Genomic DNA, 26,295 nt, shown 5'->3' on the forward strand with positions numbered 1-26,295 from the left:
GGCTTGGAGGAATTCCTCAGCAGGAGAGAACTGGTGAACCAATGATGAAGAATCAGACCTCCTTCTTGTGCCCACCACCCAAACACCTGGGCACTACATGAAATTCGAGAACTGTGGCACGACTTTGTGTGGAGAGTAGTGGGGTCAGGGGAGTCCAAGAAGGACTGAGGTTAAGTTTCCTATTAGCCTACTAGGATGGCAGACTGAAACGGAAATTAATTTGTTCTGAAAATAAGGTGATATTTTGGGGTGCCTGGGTGGCTTTGTTGGTTAAGTATCTGACTTCGGCTCAGGTCATGATCTCATGGTTTGTGAGTTCAAGCCCCGTGTCAGGCTCTCCACTGACAGCTCAGAGCCTGGAGCCTGTTTCAAATTCTGTATCTCCCTCTCTCTGCCCCCCTCCCCCACTGTGTTCTCTCTCTCTCTCTCTCTCTCTCTCTCTCTCTCTCTCTCTCTCCCCCCCCCCATCCCTCTCAAAAGTAAATAAACATTTTTTAAAATTTCCTAATTAGCCTACTAGGATGGTGGCATGAAATGAAAATTACTTTGTTCTGAAAATAAAGTGATGTTTCTTGTGCACCTGAATTTATGGTAACGCCAGCTATAGCATAAGTACTCATAGAGGAAAGACTCTAGAATTGAAAGAATTAAGTCCAGGGAAGAAAGAGGATCGGAGATTTGTTACAAGGATTTGGGAGCCAGTGACTTATAGCACTGAGATCTTTCCTTTCCATTTGTCTCTCTCTTCTCATGCTATCTCCTCCCCTACCCACATTTTGCCCCACCCTGAGTATGAAAGTGAGATTAAAATAACTTGAATTTCACATTCATTGTTGGTCATATTTTTTTTATTTATGGTTCTAATTCAGAACATTAATTTTTCCCCGTCGAGGAAATCAGACTTTGGAAGAGTATATGCAAAAAACTTCAAGATGTGTGAAAACTCACTCTGGAATATCCCTGGGCATGATTCAGAGGCTGACTGAGGGAAGGGCTGAATCTTTGGGTTTAGAGCATTGCTGTGGTCTGGCAATGAGAAGCTAGGAAAATTGGCTTCTGGAAGAGGAAGAACTTCACCTTTCTTTAGTGGAGACAGTCGGTAAATATATCCAATTTGTCTCCAGTGGAAGGGAAAGTGTCTCTTACCTGGACTTCTTTTTTCTGAGTGCCTAGATGGTGGGCCATGATGGTGGTGATGGTGATCTTGGGGATCCTCACTATGCGGTGGTGGGTCACAAGGTCCATGGTCAAGGAAATCATGGCCATGGGGATGGTGTCCATGGGGATGGTGTCCATGGGGGTGATGTCTATGGGGGTGATGCCCATGAGGAGGAGGTCCATGAGGATGGTGTCCATGGGGGTGATGCCCATGAGGAGGGGGTCCATGGGGATGGTGTCCATGGGGGTGATGCCCATGAGGAGGGGGTCCATGAGGATGGTGTCCATGGGGGTGATGTCCATGAGGAGGGGGTCCATGGGGATGGTGCTTACTGGAACTATGATTATGAGGGTGTCCGTGGGTCCTATTGGTGCCAAAATGGGGATGATGACATTTTAACTCTGGAACGGGCAAAACTTGGGGGGCTTCTGCCTGAAATGGTGGTCTGTCTGATTGATTTTTGTCTTCTAGAGGAGGAAGACATCCAAGTTCATGTGGCTTGTGGGGATGGTCGTGATCTCTAAATTCATCAGGCTTAAATGGAGGCTTGCCAGCAAGAGAATGCTCATGCCCCCCAGAGTGGAGGGGATGGCCGAAATGCTGTTGTATGCCACTGATGTTTCTACCATCCTATTAAAGGATACAGAAAAGTGAATATTATTACAGAACACAAAAGAAGTTAGATGCACAACTTGATTTAGGTCTAGGGCCTGCAGACTTTTGTTGTTTTTTTTTTTTAACGTTTTTATTTATTTTTGAGACAGAGAGAGACAGAGCATGAACGGGGGAGGGTCACAGAGAGAGGGAGACACAGAATCTGAAACAGGCTCCAGGCTCTGAGCTGTCAGCACAGAGCCAGACGCGGGGCTCGAACTCACGGACTGTGAGATCATGACCTGAGCCGAAGTTGGACACTCAACCGACCGAGCCACCCAGGCACCCCTGCAGACTTTTGTATTCCACAAATCCACTTTTAAAAATAGGATAGCAAAACAGTATTCTCAAGCTTTTATCCCCCCAAGTTGACACTTGAAATACAAAGACTATCATCTACCGTCATCATTATTTCACAATAGTAATATTTTGATAACACAAGAGTCAGAAAGATAATCTCAGAGTAAAGAGTGGTTCTTCAGATGGAATAAATGCTGTATTAGGAAACAGTATTTATTATCCCCATTTTTCTCATTTCAGCATAAAATGGTGAAATTATATTCTAGATGGTATTCATCTGTAGATCAACATCTGGAAAACTAGTGCCTTATACTTAATATCCTCAACAGAGTTCTGAGGCTTTATGGTATAAGCATCTCTTAGTCTTAAAGGATGAGTACTTCACCTCTTCCCTCTCCTCCTTCTTCAGATTTTAATTTAAAAAAAATCTGTGGATGCGATGCCTGGATGGCTCAGTCAGTTAAGCATCTGACTTCAGCTCAGGTCATGATCTCACAGTTCATGAGGTCGAGCCCCACGTCAGGCTCTGTGCTGACAGCTCGGAGCCTGGAGCCTGCTTCAGATTCTGTGTCTCCCTCTCTCTTCCCCTCCCCTGCTCGTGCTCTTTCTCTCAAAGAATAAACATTAAAAAAAAATTGTTTTAAAGCTGTGGACCCATGTTCATGGTGACAAAACTGTCACGCCCCTCCCCCATTTTGTTTTTTGGTCTGGCATATGGATATTTGGATTATTTTCAGGTTTTTTGCTGATGTGAAAAGCACTGTAATGAATGCCTTGGTATAGAACAAAGCCTTCTGGGACAGATGTGAAATATTGCTTTGTGCCTCAGTTTATGTATCTTTATATAATATGTTTGAGGCTAATTCAGTCTCCTTAGGCTCTATGCTTAATAATAAAAGTTAGAAATTATTTTTATTTATTTATTTTTTTAAGTTTTTTTTTTTTTTGACATTTATTTATTTTTGAGACAGAGAGAGACAGAGCATGAATGGGGGAGGGTCAGAGAGAAGGAGACACAGAATCTGAAACTGGCTCCAGGCTCCAAGCTGTCAGCACAGAGCCCGACGCGGGGCTCGAACTCATGGACCGCGAGATCATGACCTGAGCCGAAGTCAGCCGCTTAACCGACTGAGCCACCCAGGCGCCCCAAGAAATTATTAAGTCTCAGCACTGGTGCCTTAACCATAAGGGCCATTTTCATATTCATTAAAGGGTGACTGAATTGGTTATAATTTTTACTTTACGAATCTTACCTCTCCCCAGTTCTTGGAATTTTTTTATGCTTTTTGTGTCATACCAGCAATAGTACCCCTTCCCCAGGGACCTATTCTCTCTGTATTTCTTTTCAGCCACCTCTCACCTCTCTGCTTCTCTCTTTCTCTTTCTCCCCTCCACCCCCAGAGCTATAACAACAAAATACACTCTGTGTCTGAAAATATTTCTTAGTCTGGCCTGCTTCTGATAAGGACTCCTTAGGCAACCCACCTCCAAGTTGAAGACTTCACAGTTTATGGCAATGTCATTTGGGGTTTCCAAGTCTGAGACTCCTACATCATAGGACAAATCTGCTCTGCAGAATCCAAAGGCCTATAAAGAAGAGAGAAGCCTGTTAGGGTGTGTATGTGTGTATTCGTGTGAGTGTCTATTTCTGTGCAGCTGGTATGAAGGTTCCCAGCTATAGTTGTAAACTTTCAGACATTTGGGAAAGAAAAAGAGCTTTAGAATAATCAGGGTACTATTATCAAATTTCTCCACTAATTATTTAATAATCTTTCCTAGAAGAAAGTGCAGGTTCCAAAGTGTCTCACTTCAAGTTGCTGTGGTTTTCTTCCCTGAGTGGTGACCAGTGCTGAGCTTTCCCACGGGGGTCAGTGAGGAAACCACATCATTGATGCCCTGCCTTAGGCCAACCCTTCTGCACCGAAGACCCAAATTGCCTGTGCCTAGAGAGAATTAAGAGTGGTGTAGAAGAGGGATTTGTGTACAACTTTATCCAGCCCCTTGAAGGAAAGTATTGGAAAGGAAGGAACCAGTATGAAAATGGCTTGCGGGACCCTGTCAAAGTAACCATCCGCTGGCCTTACTGGGAGTACAGAGGCTACCGCTGGCTTGCACCCCTATGCCCTAGAGTCTCCTAAACCCAGCTGTCAAAGGTAGACTAGGACAAGAAGAAATGCTTTTCTAGAAGAGACAGATAATCACTGAGGTCTGAGAATAGTTTTGCAGTCAGACAGACCTATGTTAATTCTGGCTTCACCATTTATTAGTTGTGTGAGTTTAGGCAAATTACTTAAAATTTCTAAAATCCAGTCTTTGTAAAATGGGCACAATACTATCTTCAGGATGTGGGAGGGCTTCATTAAATGAGATTATGCTGCAAAACACTTAACATTGAGACCCCCCTTTTCCAGCTGCCATGTTTCTGCATGGCATCACCCACAACAAGATTGTTAAGAATTTGTTAAGAAGGGAGTGGGAGAGGGAGGTGTCTTTTCTGGTGGCCACTAAGCAAGATTCTAGAACTGCTTCAGGCAGGAATGTTGAACAGCCAGAAAAGGAACTAATGAATGAATGCTTCCTTGCTTTTGACCCTAGAGAGCCTGTTGTTAAACCTCAGGATTATCCTGGCCTTGAAATCAGAAGGCCATTGTTAAAATTCTGTGTCCTAACATTTTCTAGCTAAGTGCCCTGAGGTTAAGTGGTTAACCTTCTAGGGGTGCCTGGGTGGCTCAGTCCATTGAGCGTCCGACTTCGGCTCAAGTCATGATCTCACGGTTCGTGAGTTCGAGCCCCACATCAGGCTCTGTGCTGACAGCTCGGAGCCTGGAGCCTGCTTTGGATTCTGTGTCTCCCTCTCTCTCTGCCCCTCCCCCACTCATACTCTGTCTGTCTCTCTCTGTCAAAAATAAATAAAAACTTTAAAAAAATTTAAAAAAAAGTGGTTAAACTTCTAGGCTGTTCTGTCCCAGGGAAATGGAGGCAGGCATTTGCTTCTCCTCAGCAGGGTTGTTACAGGGATCCAATGAAGCAATAGTATGCATGTAAACTACACACAAATGCTGAGTATTATTAATAAGATATTTCAGCAGATACAGGAGTATCCATTTATAAGTGATCAGGAGAAAAAAGCCCACTGCATTGAGCCTTAGGAGAACTGGATTCTAATCTCAGCTTGGTTATGAACACTGGGAAAGACACTTTGCTGATCCTCAGTTACCTCCACATTTGTCACATGGGGCCACTGTGAGGAATAAATGAGATGAAGAGAACACAGGCACCCACTGATGTGTAGGCTCTTAATATAAGCCAGTTATTAGTTTTAGCTAAGTCTTTAATCCTAACGGGTTAGAAAAGACCTCAGTGTTAAGTTTAAGTGTGGTGTATATTGTAAAATCACAGTCTCATGATTCACTCAACTCCTCTGTGCCTCAGTTTCTCCATCTCTAAGTCAGAGATAAAAATAAGATCTACCTTATTGAGTGGTTGGGGGGTTAATAACGTATGTGTAAAGCACTTGGACAGGTTCCTGGCACATAGTAGGTGGTCTCTAAATGTTACCTAGTATTTCACAGACATGTATTATACTCACATTATAGTGCCTGGGAAAATGGTGGCTACTGGAGCAGTTCCTCACAGAGAAGTCCACGTAATAATTGGTTCTTTCCCCTCCTCTCTAGAACAAATTGGATCAAAGCAGTTTCAGGAACATAAAAATTAAAAAAGAAAAAAAAAGCAGTAGATACCTGCTCTCCAATATGCTATAAAGCACCGTGGGGATTCAAAATCACCAACATGTGCTATTTTTCTTATGACCACTGCCTTTAAAAAAATTTATCAGAAATAAAATATATTTTTATTAAAAAAAATTTTTTTTAATGTTTATTTATTTTTGAGACAGAGAGAGACACAGCATGAGCAGGGAAGGGGCAGAGAGAGAGGGAGACACAGAATGTGAAGCAGGCTCCAGGCTCTGAGCTGTCAGCACAGAGCCCGACGCGGGGCTCGAACTCACAAACTGTGAGATCATGACCTGAGACGAAGTCGGACACTTAACCGACTGAGCCACCCAGGCGCCCCAATAAAATATATTTTTAAAGGGGTGCCTGGGTGGCTCAGTTGGTTGGGCGTCCAACTCTTGATTTCAGGCTCAGGTCATGATCTCATGAGATTGAGCGCCAAGCTGGGTGTGGAGCCTGCCCCTTCCCTGCTAAAGTGTGAGCAAGCATGGGTTTGCTTTCTCTCTCTCTCTCTCTCTTTCTCTCAGTCTCTCTCTCTCTCTCTCTCTCTCTCTCTCAAAAAATACTGTTTCATTGAAAAGGGCAAATAATATAGACACAATCAAGCATAGTTAAAAATCACCTTTCCTGTACCCGATCTCTTCTTCCCAAAGGTACCACTACCACCTGTTTGATGGGTTTCTCGTAGCCTTTTCCTAAATATGTCACCCATGTACCCATATATCTAATTAACATAAATGGGCTCAGAGTCTAAGTGTTGTCTCTAACTTGCTTTTCCCCTTAGAAACTCTTCCCGATGCATACGGATCCAAGACATTCCCTTTAGTAATTGTGCTATATTCCTTCCATTCCTTCCATTCCATTCAGTAGCTATTCATACTCCCCACAACTCCAAAAATTAAAAAAATCGCAGGAAAGCTGCAACAGAGACCTCAGTTTGAAAGTAGCGCGACACGTGAGGCCAGTGGAGAGGGCCAGGGCCCCTGGGTCTGCGCCTGCCAGGCCGGAGCTGGGCCCTCAGACGCCAGCTGACGTGAGGGGACACTCACCGCTCTGGCAACTCTCTCCACTCGGTCCACTCTGAAAAAGGCAAAATCTCCATTCTCTCTTTTGTACTTCTCAAAGGCTTTGTTGGCTTGGTCTCTATAAGACTGAGTGTCCTCAAAGAAGTCAAAGAGTACAGGGCTGTCTTTGGTATTGGCCAGTGCCGAAGAGACTGGAGAAAGAAGATGGCAACCTTCCATTACCAGAGGGTCGGAAATAGCAATGTCAATACTGGGACTTCATATGTATAAGCACGTTGGCAAGAAAAACAATAGCTTCCGTTTTACAGATGGGTACATTGAGGGTTGGAGAAGCAAAGTAATTTGCTCAAGATCAAATCAGCCCATCAACAGCAGGGCTGAACTTAAAACCAGATCCTTCTGATGCTTATGTCTCTGTTGTGACTCCATTCAGACACCTCTCCCATCACTCACAAAGTGTTCATATTTCACTAAACTCCTCCTGTCTCACCCAGGAGGGAGAGGCATCATTAACATAGTTTTTGCCCAGAGAGAGAAGATACAGATCACCCTTTCTTCAAGGTGACCTCTTAATGGGGTTGCTTGACTGTTGAATTTTTGTATATTGAATCATATTGAAAATCTTATATATTGAATTTCTTTAAAGGAAGGTATACCAATAACAGAAGAAAACCCTCTGCTTTTCCTTCCACAGAGAGCAAATAATAATTGATTTTCTGAGGGCGGGGGCCATTACTGATATGTGCATCTTAGTATTATATGGTGAATACCACAGTATGATTGAATTCTACATTAATTTAGAATTAATTAGCATTTGAACATATGACCATACCAGAACTTGTGGTGCAGTTAAAATCATTCAGTCTAAGATCCTGAGATTCATTCAAATATGTAGCTATTACCTTACACTGTCCGATCACCTGTAAGAAAGAGGGAATTATGTCATCGCACACTGCCTTTGTCGGGTTGAATGTGAGGGGACAAAAAGTGATGTCACATACTCCTACTATCCACTGAGAATCCACCTTAGTTTTCTCTCACCAAGTCCTCTCTCAAAACCTGTATTTTCTTAGTCTGTTTCTGTGGGCTGGGTGCTATATACATCTAAAACCCTCACGAGAGCCAGGGAGAAACTGTTTAAACAGATCATGGCCATATCCCAAACATTTTCAAGGGAAAACAGTGCTAAAACTCCTTGGTAGGTAAACGTCTTATTTTCTAGAACTGAAATTTGATATACGTGCTTATTCGTCTTCTTGCTCTCTTCCTGTGGCGGAGAACCTGGCATCTGAGTACCCACGTGCAATATGGAGAACAAGACCCTGTTCCTCAAGGCAACTACACTTACTCCCCATGGCTATTCCTGCCAACGAGGCCAGTCTTCATAGGGCACAGTCACAGGTTCATATGTTCTCAGACACACGGACTCTCAGGGCCTGAACCCTTAAAGTCCAGGTACCCCAAACCCCTCCTGTTATTTTACAGCTGAGGAGGCAAAAGTCTAGACACTTGAGGTGATTTTCCCAAGGTCCAACAGCTGGGCCTGTTATCCCAAGGCACCACAATCCCCAGTGACTCAGCCTGAACTGGGAATCCCAGGAATGACTCCCAAGAGACTTTACTCAAGGTCAACATAGTCTTCACGAGTCAAGAGGCAGGATCTGCCCTTCCTTGTTCACTCTGTTAGCGCAGGCATGCTGCTGCCCTGAGTAAACAAAATAGACAGAAGTCTAGAATGATACAAGTTCAAAGTACCCTGTTTACTTACAATCTCAGATAAACGCTTAGAAAGAGCTGGGTCACAGTCATCCCAGTGTTTCCTGGATAGGACTGGGCAGTCTGATTCTTTCACATCTAAGACTAAATAATAGACAGCTGCAGATTCCTGAGGAATACCAGAAGAACAACATGTGAGTAGCATGTGGGAGCCTACTGCTTTTTCAATAAAAGCAATCTCTTTATTTCTTTTTATTTTTTAACATTTATTCATCTTTGAGAGACAGAGACAGAGCATGAGTGGGGAAGGGGCAGAGAGAGAGGGAGACACAGAATCCGAAGCAGGTTCCAGGCTCTGAGCTGTCAGCACAGAGCCCGACGCGGGGCTCGAACTCACGAACCGCGAGATCATGACCTGAGCTGAAGTCGGACGCTCAACCGACTGAGCCACCCAGGCGACCCGCAATCTCTTTATTTCTTAAAGAGAATTCCTGTTTCTCTCCAAATCATCACAGATGTCCTACCTTTGTGTCATTTGATCTACTTCTTTTGAATAAATAGCTTCAAAGAGTTACTTCCAAATGTTCTTTTTCACTGGTCATGATGTTGCTTCTGCCCACGAGCTTTAAAAAGCAACCACTGAGCAGCAGTGTGGGTTTGGGTGGAGGTGTTGAAGGTGCAGGCCCAGAATTATAAGTGATGACAGCCTCCGATCTGTATGTGCAGTTGTGTCCTCTTGCCCAGCTCTATTCCTGAACTTGGATTGTTTTGCCTTGATTTCAACCTGCCCAAAGCTTAAACACACTGTCTTCTCCTACAAGCTGTCTCTCTCTCTCAACTTCCCCTGCCTGTTGTCCGAGGCATCATTAATGACTTATTGCCGTAGTCTCTGGCTTAGAAATGTGAGGGTGACCTTGATTTCTTTCCTTTGCTTTTACTTTCCAGGAGCCAGGTGTTCAAAGGCCTTTCTTTGAAATGTCTCATGTCTTTTCTTCATTCTCCCTGCTCTGATTTCCATTGCCTGGGGCTGGTCCTCATTGCCTCTTTCCTGAGCACAAATGGCTTCCTAGTTCATGTCTCCTGTGTCCATCTCCCCAGGCACACCGCCCCCCCTTCCTCACCCACCCACGCACCCTCCTGCTGTCACTCAGAGGCAGCACTGTGCCAATTTGTCCTGTGCCTGCATGTGTCACAGAGAGCCTGGAACGGGACTCTGGTCACTAAATTGCCGGTTGGACCCTAAATTCCTGAAACCCCTCTTGTTCTCTGCAACCTGTGGTGCCTCTCATACCAGCAACAAGTGGAAATTTCTCTGCTTCTGTGGGGCCCCATAGTCTGTCCTCCTAGATTTCAGTGGTTTCACCAAAGGGTAGGTTTTTTGGGGGTGGGGTGGGGTGGGGAGAGAGCCCTTCTTCCGTTAATCTCTTTCAAGGCCTCAGATCCACTCCAAACAAGCATATAATCTTATTAAGTGAAAACAGTAGGCTCTCTTTGCTTCACCATAAGCCTACAGTCAGTCTTCCGACCTGCTAACTGCTCCAAAGCCCACAAAAAACTTCCAGAACACTCCATTCCCGCTGCATTCAATTATTCCCTGACACTCTCCTTCCTGATTCCCTGTCTACATCCTTCTCCCAATCAATTTTAAAAGCTCTCCTTCCATTAGGTTACTTCTGCGTGTATACCACTTGATTGCTAGAATGTGTCCCGTCTTAACGCAGTTTGCCTGTGTGTGTACGTGAGCTGATGATTATTTCCTTGAGGGTCCTGCCGACACCTTATTCTAATTCTTCTCTCCTGGTACTTACTGTTTGAGTTGGCTCAGCATACATGCTTATAAGTACTTACAGACTGATTCATAATTAAGGAGATATTAATAGCAAATGTTAGTTTGAAGGCACCCCCCCTCCCCCCCCAAAAAAAACCCCAACAGTGTGGAGGAGCAGCAGAAACGAAACCAGAAACCCTACCCAGAGCCATTTCATTGTGCAAGGCAGTAAGCGTGGGGCCCGACACCACATTTGCCCCTGGGGCCTGGTCTCCCAACTCAGCTCTACCACAGGCAGTTCCTCACCACTTTGTCCAAATGCGCATCAGTGACCCGCAGCAACTGGAAAAGGTAGCCTTTCCACCGTCCTTTATTGATCAGGTCTAGCACTTTCCTGGCCAAGGGCTCAGTAGCGTCGCAGTCTGTGGGACGCAGAGCGCAGGAATTCTGCAGCGTGAAGAAGGGGATGAGAAGCAGGGCTGCGGTGAAGGCTCTCATCTTGTTAAAACGTGGAAACCATCCCTTGCTACAGTATGTCCCAGCAGAGAATTTTATACAGACTTTCTGAAGATACACACACATGCACACACAATTGATTAAACAAAGTGTTTATGTATTTCTGTTGTGTAACCGGGGAGAGTCACCTTGACCCCTGGTTAAAATACCTGCCAACAGGCTGTAAATGATTAGTGGGTCCTGGGGACAGAAAGTCGAGACACGCCACTGGTGGGCGGGTGGACTTGTGATCTGCACAAAATCTGGATTTTTCTAGTAGTAATGGAGGCAGAGTGTGTTTTGGTGCATAGGCACTGTTTACCTTGGTGTGTGGGTGGGATTGGAAGCAAAGCAGGTTTCCTTCCTCTGCCTGCCGATCGCCGCCAGAAATCTCCCCATCGCTCCCCTGTTCGGATTATGTCCCCAACGTCCTCAGTAGAATGCAGCTGCATTATTTAAGGGAGGTAACACGTTAAACTCCTAATACCATAAGAGGAACTGAATTCTGAATAAGATGGAAGGATTAAACAGCTGTTACTTTGGAGTCAGATCTGAAGTTCAAACCTGCCCTGTTACTCTTAGTGTGTGATGCTGGGTAAGCTATAAAATCTCTCTGATTCTTAATTTTCTCATTTACAAAATGGGGATTCATCCCTTTTGGCTGGATCGTGTGATACTTAAATAGAAAACACAGATAAAGGAACCACGACACGTCTTGGCACAGATTCAGGTACTGAATGCATGATGCTACGTAGTCTTGTTATTATTACCACTGGTGTGTCTGAGAAGAAGTTGGGGATGCCCCAACTTGTCATTCACGGTTCTCAGTGGCCCCCTAAGCGTGCTAAAGAGAACTGGTTCATGTGGAAGAGAATGGTCGTGAGGGTAGTAGTCAAGCAATTGGATGCCCATCTCTGAGAAGGGGTTGGGTGGGCTATACCTGGGAGGGACTCAGAATGGCCTTAAGCTGATATCGCGCCCCCATCCCTCCAGAGAAACAATGTAGCTGTATGCACTCTTCTTACCAGCAGCTGACCAACATCAGAAAGGACCAGAGGGACTTAGCTGAGGTTCCCTCCTGAGACTAGTCCCTTAAACAGAAGCTCCCCACTCTCTGCTCCCTCTGCAGGGAATGTCCGTAAAGGCCATAGTAATAGTTCTCATACTTGAATCACCTGAGGGGCTTTTAAAAATCCTTGTGTTCAGGCCTCTCCCCGGAGCAATTAAATCAGGATCTCTTGGAACGGACCCAGGTACTGGTGCTTTGAAAACTTCCAGGTGATTCCAATGTGCATTCATGGTTGAGAACCACTGGGCTCTAAACAGATCCTGAATAGAGAGAAAGAGTTGAAAGAGAGAGAGAGGGAAGGGAGAGGGTATGTGAAAAGCAAGGCCTCACTTCCCAGAGTCCCAGGTTGGTTCAGCAAGATACTAAAAACCCGTTGTGAGTTACGCTTGACATTGAACTTTTAATGTTAGCGACCCTAGCTTTTGAATACCGAAACAGGACCTCTTCAATGAAATGTAGAATGACAGAAATAGTCTGGAATCTGGCCAACGTGTTACTAAGGGGCTCTAACCTGTGGTGGGGCTGGGGGAAGTCTATCGATGAACACAAAAACGTATGTTTCAATGAGCCGAGCTCCTTCATTAAGGCTTCTATTCTTGCTGTACTGGCCACCCCCAGTATGGAGTGCCCTCAGGGAGCTAAATGCTAGTGGAGGGAAAGGCAGGACGTGGAAAGGCCCCCACAATGAGGATAAGCTTTTCCTACAGTAGTTTTGCTGAGATTAAGGCATGCTCACGAAAGCAGCGGACATCCTTTCCCCCCACCTTCACTGAACCTTAAAGAGTTATCCAATGCTGGTGATACATTGTATTTCTTGCTAGACCCTGATTGAGACAGGGTCTAAGACTCCAAATGATGCCTCTATTTAATCGTTTTTCCTTCCTAAAGGATGCAGCTAAGAGTAACAGCATGTGAATATTGTCTACTGCTCTTAAACAAATGCTGTCAAGGCACAGAGGTGACTCTCCAAGAAACACCTGCCGGGATGGAAGACAACTGTTACTCTGCAAATTCTTTGTTGTGTTAGCTTTGCTAGAGCTTCCATAAAAAAGTACCGTAAACTGAGTGGTTTAAATGACAGAAATTGATCTTCTCACAATCCTGGAGCCTAGAAGTCCAAGGTCAAGGTTAGTCTCTTCTGAGGCCTAGCTCTCCTTGGTCACATTTTCTCTGTGTCCCCACATGGTTTTGCTTGTATGCTCATCTGTGTCCTGATCTCTTCCTACAAGGATACCTGTCATGTTGGACTGGGGCCCGCCCTAATGATTTCATTTTAACAAAGTTACCTTTTTAAAGATCTATATCCAAATATAATCACGTTCTGAGGTACTGGGGGTTAGGACTTCAGTATGTGAATGCTGGGGAAACAATTCAACCCATTAACGCCTGTCAAACTTCAAAAGATATGTGTGTATATGTATATGCAGGTGTTACATATATTTGTGTAAACGTATATACACACATAATATACATATATGTGTATATTTTATATACATATTTTTAAGTTTATTTATTTTGAGAGAGAGAGAATGAGCTGGGGAGGGGCAGACAGAGAGGGAGAGAGAGAATCCCAAGCAGGCTTGGTGCTGTCGGTGCAGAAACTGATGCAAGACTTGATCTCATCAACTGTGAGATCATGACCTGAGCTGAAGTCAAAAGTTGGACGCTTAACCGACTGAACCACCCAGGCACCCCTACCCTACATGTATTATTTCTTAAGTAAAAAAATTGAGAATGAATGTTGTTGGGCTCTTGATTTCCACTCTGAGCAAAACTATTAATGGAATCAGAAAGCTTCCCATCTTTGGAGCAGTGTTTGCTTCCCTCCAGGCTCAGCCATAGGCCACAGACTCTGTATTCCAACAGTGAAGGTAAGTGAGTCTATCAAGTTCTGGGGAGTGGAGACTTCAAACAGGTAAGAAAGAAACAAGATTCCACCCTCAGGCCGAAGGCTATGCAGACAATATCTGACCAATACTTGCTGCTGAAATAATTATGGAATAAAGGGAGAATGAAACTCTGATGAATCCCAGTTTCTTGATACCCTTCAATTTTTATCTCATTTTGATCAAAAGAATCAGTGTGCTCTTGCCCAGATGGAAGAGGGCATACCTAAGTATAGCAGGCCCTGTATCAGAGATTTAGGTAAAAGTCAGTAAGATTGCAGAAGGAGAGGCTGAAGACATGAGAGGCACAGTGGCATCTGAACATGATATGAGGCCTTGGATGGTTCAGAAGGGATGCAGCCCAGTGTACAAGTAGAGTGTAGCCTCATAATTTCCACTTCCAGATAACATTATGAAACCGAGAAGAGTCAAAAAGATATACTTTATGGGTCACTCTGTACATCTGACTTCTCCTACAGGGGACCATGCCTTCACCTGAGGCATGAGAACTCTACGTGGTTCTCAAGGTGGGAGAACAAGAGGGTTGGCCTGCTGGGCTGGTCCTGGGCACTCAGCAGAGCGTTGTTCCTTCTTGGGGAATGGCAGGACAACCACCTTCTTCTCCTCAGGGCCCAAGAAGAGGAAGGAAACATCCAGACTTTCTCCCAGGGGATCTGTGGTGAGCTCCAACTGCACAGGGAAGGCCTCAACAGGGCTGTTTTCCTGAGTATCCTCAGGCTTCTTCTCATCATCCAAGTCGGGGAGGTACTGGACAGATCCTTTAGGCACGGCTTTGGAGGGCGAGTTAGTAGGGGCTATGATTTTCTGCTGGGACTCTTCCACTGTGGGGAGGTCTGCAGGTCCCTGGTTAGCTGCAGGGTTTTCTCCTCCAGGGGCGGGAACCTGAAATAAGAACATTTTCAAATAAGGGAACATTCCCTGGAAAACCTCCTGCCATACCTGGTACGGAACTAAGCTGTTCTGGGACTTTCTGATGGAACGTTTCAAAGAGATGCTGGCTAGGGGTACTGGGTGGCTCAGTTGGTTGAGTGTCAAACTCTTGATTTCAGCTCAGGTCATGATCCCAGGGTCATGGAATCAGCCCTGCATTGGGCTCTGTGCTGAGAGTGGAGCCTGCTTGAAATTCTCTTTCTCTGTCTCTGTCTCTCTCTCTCCCTTGGCCCCTCCCTCACCTACTCCCCACAGCTCTCTAAAATAAAATAAAAAATTAAGAAAAACAAAAACAAAGGGAGACCAGCTAGAGGGATGAACTTCAGGATTAAAAAGCAAAACCAGATAACAGAAGCTTGACTGCAAGCCTCACAAATTCAGAGCTGAACAGTGGTTCAGGGAGGTTAAATGGTCTCTTCCAAGTCCCTGGTGAGCCACCACTCTGCTCTCAGTAGTAAGTACAGCCCCAGCCATCCTATTGATTGCTTATTCATTGCCAGGCCATGTACAGGGCCGTTCCTCCAATTCCTCTTAGGGTTTCCCATAGGGATCTGAATGAGGTGGGTGTTGCAACCCCATTCTACACACAAGGCAACCAAGACTCAGACAGGTAAGAACTTGCCCAGGGTCACACAGCTCGCAGGTGGCAGAAAGGACAGGGACCAGGTGTCCTGTGTCAATCATCCTCTCAACTACAGCTGGCTGCCTTATAGTAAACACTCAATAAATACTTTTGGAAAGGGACTGGATATTTCCAGTGAAACAACTTCTACCTGCAGTTCAGGGTAAGGCTCTTCAGGACACTGGATTTCAGTGTCAGAAATCCACTGGATTTCAGTGTTCAGAAGCCTGAGCCATCTGAGCTGGGATGTTCCTGTTTCTGAAGGAGTCTTACTTATTGTATAGGACCTCTTTGTGACTAAAAAAAATAGTGTGATAGGTCTTTAGCCACCCTCAGGGTGTGGCCTTGGGGCAGCCTGAATACAGTGGTGATCACAGATTTTAGGAAATGAAAAGGAGAGGGTGGGGTAGGGGCCCATAGGATTTAGATGATCTGCTCTCTTCACAGGAAGACAAACAATTAGACTGAAAAATACCTGTGGTTCAAAGAAGTCACAAGTCACGGAGACAAACTTTTGTAATTCTCTTTCAGTCAGTGTACCTTTGCAAAGACCAACAGGCTAAAGACAGAGAAAACACAATGTCCTGTGAGTATTATGATTATCAATGACTATAAATAGAAATCCATTAGCTTTCTGATTGTGTAGACACACAGGCAATCAACAGTTTTATGTTCTTATCATGTTATGGGCAGACTCTGAGCCAGTTCTCACTAGATCATTTTTACCAAATAATCACCCAAACTAGGCTAAATCGCCTCCAGTGATGTGAAACTAAGGATTTCTTGAGGAACAAACCCAATTAGAAAATTCTTTGTATTGAGCAGAAATCTGTGTCTATAGAACATCTACCTCTTGGCCTTACTTCTACCCTTGAGTCATTTTGAAAACCTGTTTTCATCTCTCACGTAACGGTAGCCTTTTATGTATGTTCCACCCGAGTTTTCTCTTCTCACACAAACTTCCTCTTAGTTCCTTTGACTTTTTTAAAATTTAGAAATAAAATAATTTCATTTCCTTAATATAAATGTAATAATAGTTATTTAGAATATGGATAAACAAAAAGAAAATTAAAGGACCTGTGACTGCATGGAAGTTAACTGTTTCCTACAATGATTTGGTTTCTTCTGACCTTTTTTCCTTTGCATACATATTTTCTTCTAGATAAACAGGATTATGTTACATATTTTATTTTATAACTCTCTTTTGTCATTTAATAATATATTGTGAAAATCCTTTCATGGCACTGAATAGTCTTCTGTGATTTTCTTTATAATCGCTACCTAATATTCCTCTGCATTACTTAACAAATTCTTAGTTACTCCCTTTGGGTAAATTCCTAGAAGAGGAATTTTAGAGTCATACAGTGTACATATATTCGAGCACAAATAGAATATTTTAATAAAATGTTGCCTCGATTTCTAAAGAACTTTTAAGAATATTCACATGGAATTTACTAAAATGTGTCTAAATGGCTTGCCTGAATATTACTCTATCACTCATTTCCAGAATACGCAAAGAGAAGATTTGAAATTCCTTAAGATGGGAAAATTTATTAATGTAGGAAGTCCTTGGAGAATGGTACTTCAGCTTCTTCCTTCTCCAATTCATCACCAAACCATATAGGGGATGGGCTCTATGAGAACCTTCTGGAGAGACTGCAGTTACCTGTACCAAGCAGAGCCTGGTCACTCCCACTCTAAGATTTGCTGAGTTACTCTAATTCATAGTCATACCTGGTGCTCTAACTAGAGTGGACCACTAAGAGGGAGTTTGTGGGCATGCTTAACCTGTGAACCCTAGAGTTTGGGGACATATGGGCTATGAATATTGGTATCTGCTTCTCTCTCAGAGCATTCTGAAGGCAGGATCTTGGCTAAAGCAAGATCCTACTATGGTAGGGTAAGGAGACAGAGAGAAAAGAGAAGGATGTTCACACTGTTTGGAACAGTAAAAATGTGTGAGGGTTCCATGGGCTAAGCAAATGTCATAGGTAGGGCTCTTTTGAAAGTACCTACTCAAGGGACAATCTTCCAGAGAAGGGGCATTTAATAGTAAAAACCTGTGGGGGCTGAATCTGAGAAGGGGTGGTTCCAAGGGGTCAGCTAGAGAATACATCATCCTGCCAAGAAAGGACCTCTGTACAAACCCACACCTGTATCGCCTGAGAGAAGCAGGTCTGGAACTTGCTTTATGGAGATCAAGAGAAAACTACAACTTCAGCTATATAAAAAAGACTTTGTACTTTGTTCTCTTATTGTCTCTCATTCTTCTTGGAAGTTGGATGAGCCAGAATTAAACAAAAGATTATGAAAGGGGAAGAAAAGTTGAGAGAATAGACCTGACCCCTTTCTCACATCAGGTCCTAAGCTCTAAGTCAGGCTGAAGCTACAGAGAGAGAAAAAAAGCTTTGCATTGGGTAGAAGATAGAAGTTTTAGTTCAGAACTGATTGAACAGATTTTATTCATACCCCAGAGTGAATCTCAATTACCTAAGTGAAAGTGTTCTTATTACAGAAAATGAACAGAAAATTATGCGATCTGCCCCAGATGTTATTGACAAGTGAGAAAGACAGACCCTACAGAATAGGATGAAGATGTTTTCCCAATTATTCCTTGAGAAAATTCACCTGGCTGATTACACGAGGCTTTTGAGACATACACTTTAGATTCAAAGACACACATAGGTTGAAAGTTAAAAGATGGAAAAAAATAAAAATAATGCGAACAATAACCAAAAGAGAGCTGGGATGGCTATACAAATATCAGACAAAATTGATTTTAAGACAAAAATTGTTAGTAGAGACAAAGAAAAACACTTTATAATGCTAAAAAGTTCAATTTATTAGGAAGACACAACAACTATAAATATTTATGTACCTAACAACAAAGCCCCAAAGAACATAAGCAAAAACTGACAGAATTTGAGGGAGATAAAGAAAGTCAACAATAATGGCTGGAAACCTCACTTTCAATAATGGATAGAACAACTATGCAGACCATCAACGAGGAAATAGAAGACTTGAAAAACACTATAAACCAACCATTACAGAATGCTCCACCTAATAACAAGCACAAAGTATACACTCTCCTCAAGTGTGCAAGGAACATTTTCCAGGATATACCTTATGTTAAATTATAAAACAAACTTCGATAAGCTTAAAAGAATTGAAATCAAATCAAGTATATTCTCAAAATACAATGGAATAAAATTAGAAGTAGATAACAGAAAAAACTGAGGAGTTTTGCAAATATTAGACAACATAATCCTATATAACCAATTGGTCAAAGAAGAGATCACAAAGAAAATTAGAAAATAGTTTAAGATGAATGGAAACCAAAACAAAACATACGCAACTTAGATGCAGCTAAAACATTGTGTAGAAGAAAATTTGCAGATGTAAATGTTATTTTTAAAAAAGAAAAAAATGAGGGACACCTGGTTGGTTCAGTTATGCATCCGACTTCTGCTTAGGTCATGATCTCATGGTTTGTGGGTTCAAGCCCCATGTCGGACTCTGTGCCAACAGCTCAGGGTCTGGAACCCGCTTCCAATTCTATGTCTCCCTCTCTCTCTGCCCCTCCCCTGTTCGTGTTCGTTCTCTCTCTCTCTCTCTCTCTCACTCTCTCTCTCTCTCTCAAAAATGAATAAACATGAAAAAAAAATTTTTTAAGAAAAAAATTGATAGCAAATCATTTACATAACTTTCCATCTTAAGAAACTAGAAAAAAAAAAGAACTAATCCCAAAGTAAGCAATAAGAAGGCCATAATAAAGAGCAGGAAGGAAATAAATGAACTAGATGATTAAAAAAAACCAAAAACTGAAACTGAAAGTTGATTCTTTGAAAAGATAAACGAAATTGACAAAACTTTAGCTAGACTGACCAAGAAAAAAAATGACTCAAATTACTAAAATTGGGATTAAATAGGGGATATTAAATCTAATATTTCAGAAATAAGAAGCGAATACTATGAACATCGTCCTGTATGCTGAGAAAGGAAGTAACATAGAGGAAATGTACAAATTCCTAGGAAGACACAGACTACCAAAACTTACTCAAGAAGAAACAGAAAATCTGAATAGACCTATAACAAGTAAAGAGACTGAGTTATTAATCAAACAAAAACAAGAAGTTCTCACAGAGAAAAGCTCAGGCCCAGATGGCTTCACTGGTGAATTCTAATGAATGTTTAAAGAAGAATGAACACCAATCCTTCACAAACTGTTCCAAAATAAAATCAAAGAGGAGGGAAAATTGCCCAACTCATTCTATGAAGCCAATATTAAACTCTTAGGAAATCAGGCAGAGACAATACAAGAAAACTATAAATTAATGTCTCTTATGATTATGATAATCCTGTAAGAAACACTGGTAAACTGAATTCAGCAACATATAAGAAGAATTAAACAGCATTATCAATTGTTCCTTGAGGGGAAGAAAAGCATCTTATGCATTGTAACACCTCATGCAATAATTTATGCTCAATAAGTACATATAGAGATGACTTGTGAATGCAAATCCTAAATCATTTCTGAAGATGTTCAGGAATACTTACCACAGAGTCAGGGGGCTGAAGTGCACAGCTGCTGGCCTCCTGTTTGGTACACGGTGACTCTTTGATTAAGTACTCCACAAAGAAGGCAAAGCCAAACACCCACTGGTATGAGACAAGAGTTGGGAAATAAAAATCAAATCTTACCACATGGAGAAATAGTTTGGGTTTGGCAGCATTTTATTTATGGGAACTGTACATCCTCAGCGTCATTGTCAACACAGGCCTCCTGTTGACCCTGTATCCCCATCAAGATCAAAGCAAGTACTGCGATTTTGTTCCTTAAAGAACATAACATACTTTCTTCCCTTCTTAAGGATTTGAAAGGGCTCTAAAAACCTTCCCTTAGGTGAGCTTATTTTTCCTCACTGGAGATTTGTTTTTAGTTTTTTGTCTATATAATTCATTCAACATGATCCAAATACAAATGAGCCGCCATTTTCCCTACTCTGTGGAGCTCATAATCCACTCCGGGCCTTAAGATGCAGCACAAACTGACTTGCTAAACGGTCCGTGGTCAATCAAATACGCGCACGTAGCAGTCAATCAAATATGCGCACGTAGCAGCCAATAGTGAGCCTACGTAGAATTGCCAAGGAGACTAGGAATCCATTTCCCTTCTAGCCTTAAGGCAAATGAGGTGACATGCAGTCCCACGACTCTGGTGGAAATCCCATGGCAGTTTCAGAAACTGACACATGATTGAATTGTGCATCAGGCCTACTGAGGTAGAGAATGAAGAAAAGGCTTTCCAGTGCGAACTAAAAGGAGTGCCTTGATATCCATGTCTCAGCTTAAGCATGGACAGCAAGTGTTATGAGACACATTGCTGGCATAACAGCTCTTCAACCTCACCTGGCCAGAAGCCCGCGTGACTTGGAAGAGAGAGTATTGCTTTGACGCGCTCTCTTTGTTGTATTTTGCAAGGGACTCGGCAGCAGTTTCCAGAACCTTGGGATTTGACAACTTAAAGGGGCTGGGGCAGTCAGGGCACGTCATGTGAATACTTCTTCGAGAAACTGTTGACGCCACAGAGAGAAGTTGAAAAATAAAATTTCTTAGTGAGTTTTAATCCCACAAATCGTACGACCGCAAGAGACAGAGATTGAAAAAAAAAAAAAAAAAAAAAAAGATAATCGTTTTGACAAGGATGGACTAGAAAAGGCATTATCTGGAAAGAAAGCTGTCAACTGTGGGTTTTCTGCCATGAGTGTGTATTACTTTCATTATTCACAAAAATTAAAGCAAGATTTTTTTTCACCTCAAAGGTTTTTACCCTAGGAATTTTGCTCAAAAATACATAATATATGTGTTTATTTTGATGTAAAACCTTTTTCCCAGTTAGTTTAGTATCTTCCACCATCGTTGCCTCTGTCAGGCAGACTGAGTGTCTTAAAATGTTAGGATTTCATCACTGTCACGTCTAATCCACCTTTAAGTCCCCAACACCTAACACAAGGTCTATTGCATTGTAAGTGCTTATTACGAAATGCTTGTTGAATGAACGGATGAGTGAATGACATATGGAAGGTAGAAGCACACCTTCCCAGATGAGAAAATACAAGTGATGGGAAGTCTGGGTGGCTCAGTCAGTTAAGCGTCCGGCTTCAGCTCAGGTCATGGTCTCACAGTCTGTGAGTTCAAGCCCCATGTCGGGGTCTGTGCTAACAGCTCAGAGCCTGGGATCTGCTTTGGATTCTGTGTCTCCCTCTCTCTCTGCCCCTTCCCCACTCATGCTCTGTCTGTCTCTCTCAAAAATAAATAAGAACATTAAAAAATTTTTAAAAAATACAAATGAGCCACAAACAAATATTGGTCAAATCACTGTGGACTGGATAGAATAATCAGGCTAAAGGTGTAGCCAGAATTTCTGATTGGGAGGACCTGGAGGTGGCAAAACTCATATGAATGTCAGGTAAGAGAACTTTTCTGGGAGTTATTTTTGTAGAGCAAACGCATTGTTTTGATCAATTGCGTGTTCATTTGCATGCATCTGGGCATATTGTGAGGCAGTTTCCTCAGTTTGTTGCTCCTGGCACCACCCCCATGTGTCACTTCCTGACCTCCCATACCTCTGGCACCTATGACTTCCATTTTCAGTTCCCATCTGCCTTGTTAGCTGTTCTCTTATTTACGTAAGACTCATCTTCACAACCAGGAAGCTTAAACCATGGCTAAGAAACTATTTGCTCCGTTGTCTTATCTCCCAAAGGAACCAGCAACATTGTTATCTCCTAGAGCTTGTTAGAAATGCAGACTTTCAGGCCATACCCCAGATCTATAGAATCTGAATCTGCATTTGAACAAGACCCACCCGGGGAGTCACAGGCGCATAGTGGTTTGACAAGTAGCCATATCCTATTTTCCCATACCTTGGATGCTTGCTTTCCAAAGAAGGATCCAGAATAAATGCATATGCGTATTTGAAATGTCATTAGTTTCAGCCCCATTCTCAGTTCATTTATTCAACAATACTATGGACTCCTTACACCTGATAGGAACCCAGGGAGGGCTTTGGCAGGAAGGAAGAAGGATTACCTGTTCTATGTGATGTAAGATAGGAGACTCAAATCAAGGCAGTATGTTGTGTTCCAGGAGCGCTTAGGCTCAAGTTTTATAGGAATGAGAACAGGAGAGAAGCTTTCTTTTCTTGAATAGAGAACATGGTAGAATAAGTGGCATTGGCAGGGGTCCGCAAAGAATGGGTGTAAGTTCTAAGGGCAGAAGGTATCAGGCAAGGGCATCCTCCGCGGAGGAGGAGGGACAGGCAGATGTGGAGATTGGAGAGTGCAATGTGTGTTCAGAAAATAGTGAAGGATCCAGCTACAAGAAGTGCAGAGTGGTTGTGGTCAGGGAAATAATAGCAGAGAGAGCTAGAGAGGGAGCCTGGGGACCTGCATAGAGATTATGCCATTTACATCAGACTGAAAATTCAGGGTTTAATGCAGTCCTCACTAATAAGTGATTGCAGGTGATTTAAGAAGATTCATCGTGGGAAGAGGAGCAGTGCAAGTTGGACTTCACGGGAGAGGCAAATACTGGATAGAAGAATGTGGCCTTTGTATGAATAGGAAGTAAGGGTGGGAGAACCCTGTATACTCTAGGCATAGCCCTATTTCATGCTCTTTTTCCATATTTTATTAAAATGAACAAATTCAGAGGGCTCTCTTACCTGGGCGAAGAGTACAGTTGTAAGCAAGTACATAGAGAACTCTTCCTGGCCTGTTAACGTAAAATAATGCTTTGCATTGACCATAAACCTGGAACAGACAAACACATTTTATGACGTCGTAGAAAAAACTGACTTTTAAAAATATTTCCCAGAAGGGAAGGAAAAATAAGATCAAAACAGAGAGGAAGGCAAACAGTAAGAGACTCTTAAACACAGAGAACAAACTGAGGGTTGCTGGAGGCGGTGTTTGGGGAGGGTGGCTTAAATGGGTGACAGACATTAAGGAGGGCACTTTTTGGGATGACCACTGCGTGTGATATGTAAGAGATGAATCACTGGGTTCTACTCCTGAAGTCAAGACCACACTGTGTTAACTAAGTTGAAGATAAAAGTAAAATAAAATATATATAAATAAATAATAATAAAAACATAGCCCCCAAATTAGACTGGATGCTTTATTTTTCAATAATGAAAAACAAAGATCAATTTTGGCAGTTTTGAGTGTGAGAAATCACCAGCAAATCAACAAACAGTTTAACCTTCTTCTGAGACACAGCTGGACCCCATCTCCCAGCCTCCTTCCAGATTAGGTGTGACTGTGTATAATTGAGTTGCAACCACAGGAAGGTGAGAAGTGGCTGTAACAATTTCCACATGGCCCATGAAGCTCTGCCATGCGTGGCCTGCCCACCATGCTCTCTTTCCATAGCCTTATCCAGATGACCATGGCAGTCACAGAAACCACAAGTTGAAGGTGGCAGAGTCTGGAGCCACAATGTGGAAGGAACTTGGGTGTCCTCTTCATCAGGAATTTCTATTTTGAACTTTACATGAGTGAGAAATAAACCGCTATCACGTTGGAATCGGTATATACTTTTTAGGGTATGTATTATAAAAAGTTTTTTTAACGTTTATTCATTTTTTTGAGAGAGAGACAGAGCATGAGTGGGAGAGGGGCAGAGAGAGAGGGAGACACAGAATCAGAAGCAGGCTCCAGGCTCTGAGTGGTCAGCACAGAGCCCGAATGCAGGGCTCGAACCCACAAACTGCGAGATTGTAACCTGAGCTGAAGTCAGGTGTTTAACCGACTGAGCCACCCAGGTAACCCATTTTAGGGCATGTATTACAGCAGCTAGTGTCACCTTAACAAATATAATTCATAACAGGGTAAACACACACTTTGCTCATCAAAATCAGATAGGTGCAATTTGACAAATTTGGTTAAATGATTAGAAAAGTACTTTACTTCCAAACACAGTCCTGCCCTCAAAATATAGTTTCATATCGGTTAATGGAAATAACCTCAGGATAATTGAGAATCAAAAGAAAGCTATGTTATTTTCAAGCCTCTTCAACAGTCACCTTTGAAAGGATGGATTCTGAGGCCCTTTAGGTTCTAGGAATCCAGGAAATCCTTCCATGGCACCTCTGGGAGCTCTCATACTGTAAACCCTCCCTCTCCCCAGCCCCATGTCTCATATCAGTGTTCACTGAAACAAAAGCAAAATAAAACCAACAAAGAAGCTCTCCCTCCATTGCTTCTACAGTCTTCCTTAGATCCACGTCCACAGCACTGTATCTCTGATCTTTTTTCTCACAATTTGAACACTAGCTCAGAGACTAGTCTGAGGGTCTTGGAGGTAGGAAACAATTTGATGGCAACATCAATTCTGGGGCTATGGCTCCCACTGGGACTCACAGAAACTGCTTCAATTAGATGCTCTTTGATCTACAGCGCGGGAATAATGACATGGGCATTGTGCCCAAGAGATTATAATGAAGAACATTAAAGAGTGGCACATAGCGAGCAATCTTCATTCAGCTCAGAGGACACCTAGCTTCTCCAGAGCTCCTGGACACGAGCACTTACCGATTCATGAAGGGTCCTCACCCCACAGTCCTTCCATGCCTTCCTGCTGAGTACATGGCAGTCAGTCTCTAACACGTCCAGTGTGAAATAGAACAGAGATCCCAGGCTGTTAACCTGTTGGAGGGGGTTGAGAAATGCATTGTGTCCCACGTGAAGCAGAAACCCCTAAAGACTGGCCAAAGAGTCTCTGTTATGGTACAGCCAAAGTCTGTGATGTTTGTGAAGATTTTTGACAACCCGTGGGACAGTAGAGAAGGGTCAGAGTACGATAACTATTAGCACAATAACAATAGGGGTGTGGAGCATACCCTGGCAGAGGAGAGGGGAGCGTTTTTAGCAGGGCTTCCAATTCGGAAAGTACCTGGCAATATGTGTCCCTGGGTCCCCCCTCCCTGGTTGTTCTCCTCAGCTTGTGCAAGCACATGCCCTGGACAGGGGACTGTCACTTGCCTGTCTGTGTTCTCGGACGTCGCTCACTCGGTTGAGGCTCAGCACGTAGCCATCCTTTCGGTCCCTGTTGATGTCCTGCAGGGCAAAGCCTGCCAATTCCAGAATACCTGAATCATTGCAGCTGCGGGCAATGGGAGGCCAGAATCTGAGGGGCGGCAGGGGTGGAGATCTAGCCCCGCAGCATGCAGCCAGTGCACAGAGCACCACCGGTAAGAGCAGACCCATTCTGTGGGGAACAAGGCCCAGTATGGGTAGAGCTACAGGGATGGGGCTGTTTATAGTGCTCTCTTTGTAACCACACTTTGAACCGGTAATCAGATTTGAAACACAGTGTCCCATTTTATCTCCTTGAATTCTAAGTGTGGACTTCCCTGAGTCAGTACTTTGCCTGGGATTTACCAATGTTTCTAACCTTGGACTCCTGAGCAACCTCACAGTCATGGGTCATGTAAACAAACTTGTTTCCTAACCTTTTCCTAAGAAGCCATAATAAATACTTGGGTCAAGGCTTGTAGGACGTCATGAATGAATTCTGGTTTGTGTCCAGGGTCCACCTGAATCAGAATATGTGGACTGTCATCTTCCCCCTTCTCCCCTAGCACCTGCCCTCCAGCTGATGTTCTGGGCTACACTAATAGTTATCCCCGGTATGGAACCCGGGGTTTGATCTCAATGGTACTCAGTGAGTTCAGATTTCCTTCGTGACCTCCCATATTCACCATTCTTGTTAGATCACATCACCTACATGAAGCACCAGTGACATTCCTAAAGCAATTTGGGATGTGGCTAGAAAGTGTTCTATTTAAACTTATTTAAGTTTTCTAAAACAAATACTGCATTTAAGCAAAGAAAAAAAAAAGAAGTGAA

The 26,295-nt window shown here is 43.1% G+C and overlaps 2 protein-coding genes across 2 annotated transcripts; both read right to left on the reverse strand.

Moving 5' to 3' along the window:
- Positions 1-813: 813 nt before the first annotated feature.
- On the reverse strand, positions 814-10,944 carry HRG (histidine rich glycoprotein). Its single transcript, XM_060639481.3, has 7 exons — positions 10,666-10,944; positions 8,644-8,760; positions 7,708-7,795; positions 6,900-7,066; positions 5,703-5,786; positions 3,599-3,700; positions 814-1,789 (listed from the first exon to the last, which is right to left on the reverse strand). The coding sequence occupies exons 1-7, from the start codon at positions 10,939-10,941 to the stop codon at positions 866-868; spliced, it is 1,758 nt and encodes a 585-aa protein (XP_060495464.2). The 5' UTR covers positions 10,942-10,944; the 3' UTR covers positions 814-865.
- A 2,463-nt stretch (positions 10,945-13,407) lies between these two features.
- FETUB (fetuin B) lies at positions 13,408-25,702 on the reverse strand. The gene is made up of 7 exons (XM_060639484.3): positions 25,429-25,702; positions 24,979-25,092; positions 23,109-23,196; positions 20,792-20,955; positions 19,940-20,041; positions 15,858-15,941; positions 13,408-14,712 (listed from the first exon to the last, which is right to left on the reverse strand). Exons 1-7 carry the CDS (start codon positions 25,651-25,653, stop codon positions 14,332-14,334), a joined length of 1,158 nt encoding a protein of 385 aa, XP_060495467.1. The 5' UTR covers positions 25,654-25,702; the 3' UTR covers positions 13,408-14,331.
- Between the last annotated feature and the right edge of the window lie 593 nt (positions 25,703-26,295).

This window comes from Panthera onca, chromosome C2 (genome assembly GCF_046562875.1).
Source record: "Panthera onca isolate mPanOnc1 chromosome C2, mPanOnc1 haplotype 2, whole genome shotgun sequence".
In the NCBI taxonomy this organism is placed as follows: domain Eukaryota; kingdom Metazoa; phylum Chordata; class Mammalia; order Carnivora; family Felidae; genus Panthera; species Panthera onca.

Bases quoted from the DNA above. Each gene is read 5' to 3' on its own strand.
- HRG (XM_060639481.3), bottom strand. From the start codon at position 10,941: ATGTGTGTGTATCTTCAGAAAGTCTGTATAAAATTCTCTGCTGGGACA. The intron at 8,761-10,665 runs GTGAGGAACTGC...GGTATTCCTCAG, and splicing joins ATGCGCATTTGGACAAAGTG to GAATCTGCAGCTGTCTATTA. The intron at 7,067-7,707 runs GTATGGTCATAT...TTCTTTCTCCAG, and splicing joins TAACTGCACCACAAGTTCTG to TCTCTTCGGCACTGGCCAAT.
- FETUB (XM_060639484.3), bottom strand. From the start codon at position 25,653: ATGGGTCTGCTCTTACCGGTGGTGCTCTGTGCACTGGCTGCATGCTGC. The intron at 20,956-23,108 runs GTAAGAGAGCCC...TGGCGTCAACAG, and splicing joins CAACTGTACTCTTCGCCCAG to TTTCTCGAAGAAGTATTCAC. The intron at 20,042-20,791 runs GTGAGGTTGAAG...GTCTCATACCAG, and splicing joins TCACGCGGGCTTCTGGCCAG to TGGGTGTTTGGCTTTGCCTT.